The sequence below is a fragment of the Anguilla anguilla genome, chromosome 8 (assembly GCF_013347855.1).
Source record: "Anguilla anguilla isolate fAngAng1 chromosome 8, fAngAng1.pri, whole genome shotgun sequence".
NCBI lineage: Eukaryota > Metazoa > Chordata > Actinopteri > Anguilliformes > Anguillidae > Anguilla > Anguilla anguilla.
Window position 1 is genome coordinate 54,895,129 of NC_049208.1, and position 12,315 is coordinate 54,907,443.

The following is a 12,315-nucleotide window of genomic DNA, read 5'->3' on the forward strand; positions in this document are numbered from 1 at the left end:
CTGAAAATCTACTAGCTGTCCTGGAAAACCTTTTAGTGTAGGCCTAATATTGTAGGCGAAAACCATAGGTGTTCCTTGCAATTGCAGCCTCACCCAGCCCAGTCCTTGATCTGTATCCCTCCTGGTCCACAAAGGCAACTTTCCTCCTCTGCAAGAAACAGTAATCCATGTTTCATATAACTGTGTTAAGATGTCTGAGAGGTTCAGAGCACTGGTGTTCAGTCCTGGAGGGGGCGCTGTGTCTGCAGGTTTAACTCCAGTCCTGGAGGGGGCGCTGTGTCTGCAGGTTTAACTCCAGCCCTGGAGGGGACGCTGTGTCTGCAGGTTTAACTCCAGTCCAGGAGGGGGAGCCGTTTCTGCATTTTTAACTCCAGTCCTGGAGGGCTGTACTGGTTTTTGGGTGTTCTTGGCACAAGTGTTTCATTTAAGTCATTGATTGGCTAAGGAATCTGAACACCTTGTTCTCAAGGCTTTAACTGGCAGCTGATTGAGAGGAAACCACAAAAACCTGCAGACACTGCAGCCGCCTTGCGATTCAGCTTGACACCCCTGATTTTGACACTGTCTGCATGAAGTGGAGGGTGGAACTTAACACACCCAGGACTGCAAAACAGGAGATACATTTGTTAGAATAAATGAACAGGCTTGAAAAAAAAAAAAATCAAGGTTTTTGTCTTTTCTTCTCATATGCAGTCCCGATCTATGCTCTCCTTCAGGGTTTGAGGACAAAAGTCAGGTGATCTGTGAAGTAGTTTCCAGAAGGATCCTTATGTATGTATGTATTCATTTCTTTTGCTGCATTGCTGATATTGTGTGTGAGATTGAAACATCTCCACCTTCTTGTGAAGATAAACTTTTTTTGTTTAAACAGTGAAACTGAATGTTGGAGGCAATTGTGCAGCCAAACGTTGGGCACGAGAGCGGTTTGCAATCACGCTGAATTCCCAGGAAGACCAGCCAATGAAATGCTCAGATACACGGGTTATTGTTATTCTCTTTTATTCTGACCAATCATCATCACTGTTACATGAGCAGGACGGCAGGAACATGGCTGAGGGCACGTCACATCCGCACAGATCCACTGGGCCTCATCGGAAATGCACCGGCTCGGCCAATGGGATAAGCCATCCACACATCAGAGCATCACTGAGTCCCGCCCCCATTCCACCAAATCCTGCCCTCACCCTACCCATGAAAATGAAACCCACTTTAAAGAAAATCAAAGTTAACCTCAAAAGATTTGCAGTTTGATAAAGTACAAAAAAAAAAAGAACAATGAGGTTTATTAGAAACAACTTACTTCAGAGCCCTCACCCCCCCCCAAAGGAAAAAAAGAAATACAAACAAAAGAAATAAACATACCAGTCAAATCAACAATGTCGGAGGGTCACAGTCAAGTTGTGTCCAAACAGTTTAAATAGTTCATATCACTCAGATAAGACCCTCCCCTTTAAATGCTAAAACACCCTCATCATGCACAAACGCATGCATTCACAGGCCACGGGCACACACAGCCTCCCAAACATCGGAACTCCAACCGCCATTTTAAAGTGATCGTTTTAAAGCGATGCCCGAGATACAACATCAAAGGCAACGTTTTCCCCCACTTAATTTTTCTTTCACAGGACAGGTCGCCCCAGTGTTGCCAGAACACTTTTCGTGGGGAACAGGTTTCGCCTCCGATCCGTGGGCAGGGCCCCTTCACTGTACCGCAGAGCAAAGGTACCCAAGCTGAGCAGCTTCAGTAAATACCGGCTGCGTGAAAGGACAGCATATGCAAGTCCCTCCTGGATGAAAGCGCGCCTGGTAAACGCAACGCGCTACTGAAACACCTCCAGTCAGGTACGGCCTATCAGAGCTGAGAAGCACCTTTCCCTCAGGTGAACCACGACAGTCATCAGCACACAGAAACACCGGAACACGGCTAACACCCCAATGCCAGTCTGTGTTCGGACAGAGCAGCCGAGTGGGCAAGCTGGGTAAAATTAGCTCAGTGGCTAGCTGAAATGGAAGCCAACCGACCAGTGTTATTAGTTCAGAAAACACAGATATACATCACAGCAATCATAGGACAATCTGGTTGGACAGATAACCTTTAAAAAAAAAAAAAAGTGCAGGAGACCGAAGTGAGTAGATTTTGGATGACAGACTTTTTTGGGACAGTTCTGATGCGCAAACATTTACGGTGAAGTATCTCGCCCCCCCAGAAAGATCTCCACGTACATCTGTGATGTCAGTGGACGAGGACCAATAGAATTACACGCCCATGTCATTTTCACCAATAGGAAGCAACAGTCCTCCTTGAACAGCCAACAGAAGTGTGGCCTGCCTAAACTGAATCCCAGTGTGGGCCAATCAGAAACCTCCCACCTTAGGGTACCTCAGTGGGGAAACTGTTTATTGTGCTTTAAAACAAACCGATGTACACAAACCAATTTCCTTTTTCCATAATAAATTAAAAATCAAAAAAAGATCTTTCGGATGTTTTAAGGTTACAAATTTGAATAAAATACTTTTATCACGAGATTACAATGCATACAAAAATATGAATTTGTACATTACAGTGCATATAACAGATGCATCCATTCATTTAAAAAATGAAAAAAAACACAACGCACAGCCTCTTCAACAAACATAATAAGGTCACTTATTCGCCAGTGTCATTTCCTGGGAGCGTAACAGGACAGACCTCACCCAACGCTGCTCTGTATAAGAATGGCACAAACCAATCGCAAAGAAAAGCAATCCACCCACAGCTTGCACCTGATTGGTTGACCCCGAGGGGAATGTGACTTGCCGTCCAATCAAAAGCAGCAGGGCAGCGCAGCACGTGCTCGTCAGCGCCCCCTGTCCGCCCATCTGTCATCGCACTCGGGTTCAAATTCCTCCTCCCCAACGACTGCACACCACCAGAGCTAACACGCAGGAACCAATCGCACGCAGGCAACCGTAACCATGGACACAAAATGAACCAATCGGGGTGGTGGGATCGGCACGTTCCATTCCACGTGTAGGAATCAGAACGTAGCAGCAGAAGAGACCTTCAGAGCTTCAGTGCTCTCTCCCAGAGTCCGTTTTTGGAAGGTTTTCTTTCTCAGTTTTTTTACTTTATTAAAAAAAAAAATGAAACTAACGTTGCCGCCCTCAAAAACGGTTTTCAGCGGCTGCATCACACACGTTCCCTCCCAAGCCTCCCAGGTGTACAGCTGATGAGGATATAATCACACAATCTATTTGGATCAGAAATCTTTTTTTTTCTTTTTTTTTTTTAACAGAATTTTTTAACAAAGTTTTTAGTCCAGTGTTTTAGGTACACCCCCCCACCCTCACACACACACAGGTCCTCTCACACACACACAGGTAATCTCTCTGTCACACATACACACACATACACACACACACACAGGGCATTGTGGAGCACTGTTGGGACAGCAAACTGGGGTCCCACAGCACAGGGGCAGGTGCTTGCCCGTAGCGGGGCGGGGGCGGGCAGTTTTTGGGGGTCAGCGCTTCCTGTCCTTCTTCCTCCGGTCCCTGCGGGGGGTGTGGGCGTGGCCGCGGGGCAGCACGCTGACCTGGCCGTCGGGGGAGCAGTGCAGGGCGTGGTGGGTGGGGCTAAGGCGAAGCTGGGCCAGGATTCGCTGGGTGAGCAGGCCGAGTCGCTGCAGCAGGCCGGTCCGGGCCCGGGCGGTCTGAGCGCGCTCCCGCAGGAGCCCCTCCCTCTGGCGCTCCAGCCGGCCCACCTCCCCCTCCAGCCGGCCGATGGCCTCCAGCTTGCGCCGCCGGCAGTTCCGCGCGGCCAGCTTGTTCTTCCCGCGCCGGCGGATGTCCCGCAGCAGGGTCACCTGCGGCTCCGTTAGGCCACGCCCCCCCAGCAGCTGCAGGAAGTCCTCCACGGGCATGCCCACGATCTCCCGCACCGACACGGGGATGCAGAGCGCCCGGGCACGCCGCTCGTCCCTGCTCACCTCCCCTTCCTCCTCCTCCTCCTCCTCCTCCTCCTCCTCACTCAGCACCTCCTCCTTCACCTCCCTCAGGTAGGCCAGGGGGAGGGCCGGGTAGGTGTGGTTGTGCTGGACTGACTCCGCCCTCGCCAGGGGCGACCACGCGTCTGTCGCCATGGCGTCTGTTGCCATGGCATCGCTGCTCCACCCCGCTGCGCCCTCGTGCCCTGACTGTCCCAGCGACACCTCCGAGGGGTCCGGGGAGGCGGGGCTACGTGAGTCCGACCCCAGCGATAGGCCAGAGTCTGAGTCCCGCCCCTCCAGGCTGGCCACGCCCTCCAGCTCGGCCACGCCCTCCAGGCCCAGCAGGTTGATCTGCTCAAACACCGCCTCGTCCAGGAAGCCCGACCCGCCCGGGGTCCCGTACGAGTGGGAGGAGTCAGAGGACTCCAGCCGGAACACCCGCCTGGCTCCGCCCCCGGCTCCACTGTGAGGCTCTGCTCCGGAGGCCCCGCCCCCCGCAACCATGGCGTCCTGCAGGCTCACGTCCTGGCTGATGGCACTGGAGATGTCCACGTCCAGGTCCTGCAACACAAACACAACGTTTCAGCAACATTACAGCAGAATTTCAGCAACATTACAGCGACATTACAGCAATGTTTCAGCAACATTTCAGTAACGTTTCATCTCAGCACTGCTGCAGAAAGGTGAACAGGGGGTCAGCAATCAGTATTATAATCTATACAACACTAATATTATATATTAACGAGTAACCATGGTAACTATTTACTATAGTAGTATAGTTTCTGTGACTCACGTCGAATCCGGACAGAGACAGGAAGTCCTGCCACTGCTGGTCCACGTCCCGGCCGGGGAAGGCCTGGGGTTCGAGGCCGGACGGCAGCTCACCCAGCAGCGGTACGCCGTCTCCATGGAGACCCTGACGCATAGAAGACACGGGCCGCCATTTCACACGGGATCCCCAAAAAATGGAGGGCTGAAAACGCGCGGCTCGCTGTTCTCCTCAATCACCAAATTTAAACAAATAATTTCAAATAAAACTGTTGAATGGTTCAAGGTTTCCATGAACAGTAGATCTCAATGAGTACAGGTCGATTGTGCGACATCAAAGAGTATTACTATAAACACTGGAGTACTGCAGGGGTCTATTCTTGGACCGTTTTTTATCCACACGTGACTATACTTTCAGATCACAATTATTTATAGCACTGCTTCATCTTCAGATGACACACTTCAGAAATTACAAGGAGCTTTTAATGTGTTCCAGAATAATCTTTTGAAACTGAAACTTGAGATGAATGCACAATAAACAAAATCAATGGTCTTTTCTTCCAGATCAAGTTCAAAAGCTCTCGTTTTTACTCAGATGGTCACATTACAAGTACAGCCCAAAGAGTTGGCATCATCATATAAGTATTTACGTATACTAATGAATCCCTCTTTTAAATTACACATACAATATTTATCGAAAAGACTGAAACTAGGTTTTTATTATAGAAATACAGCTTGTTTTTCTTTTCATGCCAGAGGGAAACTGATGGAGGCTATGTCTCTTCCTTTATTAGATTAAGGGGCGATATAGCTCAGGGGGTAAGAGCGGCTGTCTGGCAGTCGGAAGGTTGCCGGTTCGATCCCCTGCCCTGGGCATGTCGAAGTGTCCCTGAGCAAGACACCTAACCCCTAATTGCTCCCAACGAGCTGATTGGTACCTTGCATGGCAGCCTTTCACCGTTGGTGTGTGAGTGTGTGTGTGTGTGAATGGGTGAATGAGAGGCATCAATTGTAAAGCGCTTCGGATAAAAGCGCTATATAAATGCAGTACGTTTACCATTACCATTCAGATTATGGGGATATAAATATCATGTGATATTTAAATAGTCCAGCATCATGTCTCCACAATAATGACACATCATACCAGGCTGACTTAAGATTTTTCACCAATTCTAGTTCCCGCAGTCATCATTTCTCCTTATTATTGGCTATTAGAATGGCCCTCTTTGGCACCAAGGTGGCAAATGCAGTGGATATTATGTTTATATAAGGTTATTCTGGGCCAACCTACTTGAGCATGTTACTCTTCCCATACGCTAATGGAGCATGTTACTTTCCCCATACACTAATGGATATCATAGTTTAGTATCACAAAATAGGATTTAATGTGAGGTTCCACAGACAAGAACGGTGTTTGGAAAGTTTGCTTTTAGTTACGCTGCACCTTATACGTGAAATACCTTGCAAACAGATTTGAAACTTGATGATTTAGTTGATGTTGCTCATTTTATGATTTTAGATTTGCTGGAAACGGAACGTAATTGCTTTTAATCAATTTGTTCACATTTTTTAAAGTCATTTGATCGCCTCGTCTATATTTTATGTTAATTTAGTGTGGTAACTATGTACGTTGATGTCTTGGCCCGAGCTCACTTGTATAAGAGACGTAAACCTCAATGTGACTTCCCTGGCAAAATAAAGAATTAAATAAAAATTTCTACTTTATTATTTTTTGTAAGAGCGTTGCCATGGGATCTCTGTACCTCAGGGTCCAGGGTGAGACTGCAGTCCAGGCCCAGGGGCGCATCCGTGACCCCTCCCTCGACAGCAGGGGGGTCATCCTGCCCCCGTCTCCACAGCAACGCTCCCAGCGTCTCAGTGTCCTGGTGGGGGGGGGGGGGGGGGGGGGGGGGGGGGTGCACAGTTTGGGGGAGGGGGGTTAGTACCTGAGATTCTGCATATTGTCAGGGATGTACAAAATGCACCACAAAATATGTTCCGTTACAAAAATGATGCTGTCTTCACTGTTACTGATGACACGCCTGTTAACCGTCTCTTCCTGAAGATACCACTTATCTAATTAACCCTATCCATCTACTCTTCCGTCCCATTTTCATAGTTGCTCGAGGTGTGAGTGTCTTAGAATGCACAGAAATCACCAGAAGCAAAATAACAACAACAACAATAATAATGTTGATAATACTTCATAATACAAAGCAGGGGTCCTCAACCTTATTCAGAAAGCACCAGTGTGGGTACATGCTTTTGTTTAACTAAGCAGTGACACACTGTGATCATCATGCATCAGTATCATGTTGGGGCGCTGAAGCAGTCATCTACAGCAGCCTCACCTGGATTGCATGAGCGCATTATCACCTGTGCAAAAGGGTGTGGCATCAAGGGTGTGCCAGGAACGTCTCACTGGGTTAGCAGAGCGCTTTAATAGTGTGCACAAGTGTGTGTGTGTGTGTGTGTGTATCTGTGTGTGCACACGTGGAAGATGATGAAATAATTTTTTAAACATCACCCACAAGCGGAGGTTTCTGCTCGGACAGATTTTTGGGCAAAAGGGCTTTTGAATCAGTGCTGTAAAGTTATGCAACTTCAACACAGGCTTAAACAAATTAAGAAAGGATCATTTAACAGGCTTGAAATACCTGCCTCAACCCGTTCAAACAGTCGGAGATGGCAAATTAAACATCCAAGTACAGGACAGGTTGCATAACCTGCTCCATTTGACCCAATTTAAAAGCCCTTAAGGCTTAACACATCTCAAGGGCTTTGCTTGGTGCGTTTCAGTGGAACCAGTGGTCCACACCCCTTCTGACAGGGATGACAAGCATCACGGCTTCATCAAAGACACGTCAGTTTCACCAGAAGTCCAAGGCACTACAGTGAGCTTCACTAAATCATGACTGACAGCCGGATGTAAGGAAATTAGGGAAAATTCGACTTCTGCTCCTTTGTGACCGTCTCCAGGGAAACAGTACTTTTCCTCCTCTGTCCCTACAGGCTTATGGGGGGGGGGGGCAGTGTCATTTCAGCTCAGCTATCCAACTGGAAAAACAGGCACTGTTGCGCAGAGACGTCCGCTAGGGCGTCGCTCGTTTCCGGAAGCCGCGGCTCCGCTGACAGGTAACAGCTGCTTAGCTCCGCCCCAAACCATGACATCACCGCGACGCGCGAGGCCTGCGCTCCTGCAAGTCCAACGTCAAAACCCAAAACCCACACAAAAGTCTAAAAACTAAGGTGTGCGACGGTAGCCTGTATCAGATGGTGACGCCAGATCTCGTTAAACCCGTTACTCATTGGTGTCTTGTGTAGGCTACATCTGTTCCAGCCAGAGATCATTAAGGTAGTCTAAAGGACTATTTTACCTGTGGGTGCTTATTCACCTGTGCCTTTAAAAAGATCGACAGAAGGAATACATCGGGTGTTCCACAGCTGTTCAACGGATGAGATCAAATATCCCCTCCCCAAAAAAGCCAGCCCCTGATCCTGTTGATGTGCGGAGTCACCTCCAGCAAGTGTCAACCCATCTGCTGTTGCCAGGACAACGGTTTTTACAACAGGTGCTCCGGACAGACTCTGCCAACCGACTGAAATCTATTGTTTTCTGTCTTCCACAGGATTTAACCTCGGCCGCAATCCTCAGTTCAGCCGATAAAGAAACTTGTATGGCGTGCAGATCCGGAACGGGAGTGACAGCCAAAGACACGGACTGTTTTTTCAAACAAACTTCCTCCTTTTCTGCGTTTTAGAGTAGGGCTAGCCAACGTGGTCTTTGCACCGACAAATTGGGCAAAATTAACAAAGCGGAAAACGTGAAATCAAAAATAACTTCGGCCTATTCCAAGATAAGCATAACTGGTAGCGGGGAACGCCGTGGATTGAAAAAAATGTAAAATAACAGAACCGTTAGCTAGCTAACTGTGAATTCGCTAGTTATGGGCCAGGGGCAAAACAATCATGTTCCTCGAATTGCACTGCTTGGCGAAAGTCCTAACTTTGCAAGTTGCATAACAAGCCTGTCAGTTCACAAGTAGGCTACAACGGAAAGCGAAACCTTGTTAGCGGAAAGCGGTACTTGATAACTACAACTATTTTTATGGCAGAATGTTGCGCAGGTAGCTGGCTAACGTAAACTGAGACCACCCTGGGCGTGGGTCGGCAAGATAAGACCGAGCAGTGTGTTTCAGATACACATAACACTTATCATTTGAGTAAATGCACCCCACGATGTAATTTTGTACCTCTTTGCCTGCCTCGCTAGGGCACGGCCTGGTGTCATTTTCGGGATCCGAAGACTGGCTCCCGTCTTCCAGCAGCCTTCTCCGGTAGAACGTGCAGCTGTCTTCCTCTTCCGCGTCGGTTTGTGTGCCGTTCTCGCCGTCGGTAACATTGTCTGACAGCGCGGCCCCGGTGCTGTTCTGGCCTGCGGCGCCCGATTCTGCACCAGCAGGAACCAAGTGGACCAGCCACGCGCTGAGTCGCGTGGGGAACCTGGGCGAGCCCAGCGCACGCACCTCGTGCAGAAGCCTCCTGCTAGCGAAATAGTAGTCCAAATCGGGACATTTCGGGTGCAGGCTATAACCATCCAAAGTGTCCCTCAAATTGTGAAAATGTGTCTGTATGTAAGCTGAACTCGGCCCAATATTTGTCTCCAGGAGCGGCGAGAGATAGCCGTTGAAGTATGTGTCGACATCCACGCGAACTCCAATTAAACTCAAGAGAATTGTAAACTGAATAAGTCCCTCCGTTAAATATTTCTTAATGTGTAGCATTTTAAATACGCGAAAATACAGCGACGACCCCCAAAAAAATACAACCTGTCAGCGCCGCTTTCCCCCGCAACAAAGAGCAAAACCCAGACAAAAGAGCACGCTCTCAGACAGACAAAGAGAACAACCCCAACCGGCAGAATGTCTGTGTGACTACCGGCTTTTTACAAGTTCCACACTGCGGCATGCTTTTCGGACAAGCACATTTTTTTCGCAGCTCAGGCTGGTAGACTAAGCAGTGCTCAGATTTTAGCTGAGTGTTCGAAACGATCAACACATTTCAAGAGCAATACTTTCCCTTTCTCTTTTCAAATATGTAACTCCTAAAAAAAAATCCCCGAACTGCCCCCTCTGCTCACTGCGACTTGAGGAGGAGACTCGAGGATGGATTTGCATAAACCGCAACGACTCCCATGGCCCTCGCTCACCACTCCGTGGAAGTCCACGCTCAACGCACCGGACGCCGATTGGCTATGGTGGACCACGTGATGCATGTGTACCAATCATAATCGAGTTCAGACGTATTCGCTGAGAACAAATTCGTGCTCGTTCCGTAACAGCCATTCGACACGAGGTGGAGTCGTTTGTTTCTGTCTGGCTCTAACTTGTAGCCGTCAAAGTAGCCGTCAACCCACCGTGAGGGTTTTCCACCGTGGGATAATATATATATATATATATATATATTTTTTTTTTTTTAAGACGAACTACAGAAATAATAGAATATCTGACTACGTGCCCAAAGCGGTGTAAAATATGTAGGCTATTTGAGACGGGGGATGGAATGTTGCCCCCAAGCGCAACCGTTTTTTTTACATAACGTAAGACTGGAATCTTAGTTGGGTCGACAGGTGCTGGATCCGTTTGAGAGACAGAAAATATCCCCTGTGTGTTTTTTGTGTCCTGGTTATGGTAACCTTGGCAACCATTCTTCAAATAAACGTGCACATACCTGGTCTAACGTGGTCAGATCTGTAAGGTTGGCTATACCTGCCTCAAAACCAATGTTTATAACACTTATAAAAAGCTATAATACTTGAAAGGCTTCTTGTCTGTAACATATTTTGAAGCAGGAGTGAGATGACTGATCAGTGTTTCTCCCATGTGAAAGGAAAATAAACATATTGGTCAACATTTACTCCCAATAAGGGAATTATTATTCTGTTTACAGAAAGGTAAAGGATATTTCCTGGAGGGGCACAGTCACGCAGGGTGGTAGTTGTGAGAGGGTACAGACAGTTTGGCGGCCGATGTCAGGATTGTGGAAACAGATTTAAGACCAGAAGGACGTGCTTTTGACTGCCACTCAAACCAAGCGTGACCACCCAGTGCGGCCTAGAAACAGAACCCGTTTGCGGGCTCCTGATTTTACCCGAGGCTGGTCCAGCCTGGACCGGCCGTCAGCTGAACTCTGAGAGTGTCTGGTCCTGTATTCATAAAGCAACCACATTAGAGTAGTACACAGTAAAATGTCCTGTGTTAATTCAGCTCTAGCACATACAATGTGTTAAATGTTATCTGTCAGAGTTGAAGTAACAGATTAGACTAGTAGAGTCCCGTAATCATAAAAAAATCAACCGGGTTAGGGTAGAATCGTAGTCCTGTATTCATAAAGCAGTCGGAGTACAGTTGAGTGGTGAAGTTCTGTATTCATAAAGCAGTCAAAGTACAGTTGAGTAGTGAAGTTCTGTATTCATCAAGCAGTCAGAGTACAGTTGAGTAGTGAAGTTCTGTATTCATAAAGCAGTCAAAGTACAGTTGAGTAGTGAAGTTCTGTATTCATCAAGCAGTCAGAGTACAGTTGAGTAGTGAAGTTCTGTATTCATCAAGCAGTCAGAGTACAGTTGAGTGGTGAAGTTCTGTATTCATCAAGCAGTCGGAGTACAGTTGAGTGGTGAAGTTCTGTATTCATAAAGCAGTCAGAGTACAGTTGAGTAGTGAAGTCCTGTATTCATCAAGCAGTCAGAGTACAGTTGAGTAGTGAAGTTCTGTATTCATCAAGCAGTCAGATGAAAAATGTGAATCTTGGATCACTTTTGCTTTTTTAACAACAGAAAAACACACTAACACAAAACTTAAACTGAAAACAAAACATGGCAACTTACATTTCTAAAACTACAAGCAAGCCTGCTATGGGAGGTTTTAAAAAAAAAAAAAATAATAATAAAAAAGGGAGTCTTCAGAACTGCAGAGTCTTCAGGCATTTTTCTTGTTCATTTTGGGCTGTTCTGTGGACACAGGTGCACATCATCAAGCATCAGGTAATCAAGTTCTCAATCAGCTCCAGCTGCAGGACCCAGACACAGGCAGGTAGAGACTCCACAGGGCAAGAGCAGGTAACGACGTGTGGCAGTTTGTCCCCGCAGTTACCCAGAGCAGCTGTTGCCTCTCCTACAGCATAGGTGAGCCCTGTTCCGTTACTGCTGGTCTCCCAGTCTGTGTACCTACACCTGTGCAGAGAACACTAATACAGCCACGCCTTAACTCCAGCTCAGTTTTAACATGCTAATGTATGAAAGCCCAGTGTTTTTGGCACTTTAACCAAATGTGTATATAAAAGCTAAATTAAGTCACTCAGTTTGGCTCTGTAAAATTGCACTTTATAATAATAAATGTACACCCAGCATTCATAGTTTTCTCTTTTGCACAAAACAGGGCTTTGGTGTAACATTTGAATAAAACAGCTCTTACGTTGATTCTGTTGTCTCTCTAGTGAAGCTCATTGCAAAGTTTGCTCTTTTTTTTGCAGTTAATTTTGTTGAATAATTGACAGACAAATCAAAATGGCTTAATGCTCCTCT

At 47.2% G+C, this 12,315-nt stretch overlaps 1 protein-coding gene across 1 annotated transcript; it reads right to left on the bottom strand.

The window, feature by feature from the left end:
- Positions 1-982: 982 nt before the first annotated feature.
- On the bottom strand, positions 983-9,922 carry nfe2l3 (nuclear factor, erythroid 2-like 3). Its single transcript, XM_035431218.1, has 4 exons — positions 8,990-9,922; positions 6,500-6,619; positions 4,762-4,884; positions 983-4,529 (listed from the first exon to the last, which is right to left on the bottom strand). The coding sequence occupies exons 1-4, from the start codon at positions 9,518-9,520 to the stop codon at positions 3,504-3,506; spliced, it is 1,800 nt and encodes a 599-aa protein (XP_035287109.1). The 5' UTR covers positions 9,521-9,922; the 3' UTR covers positions 983-3,503.
- Positions 9,923-12,315: the final 2,393 nt, after the last annotated feature.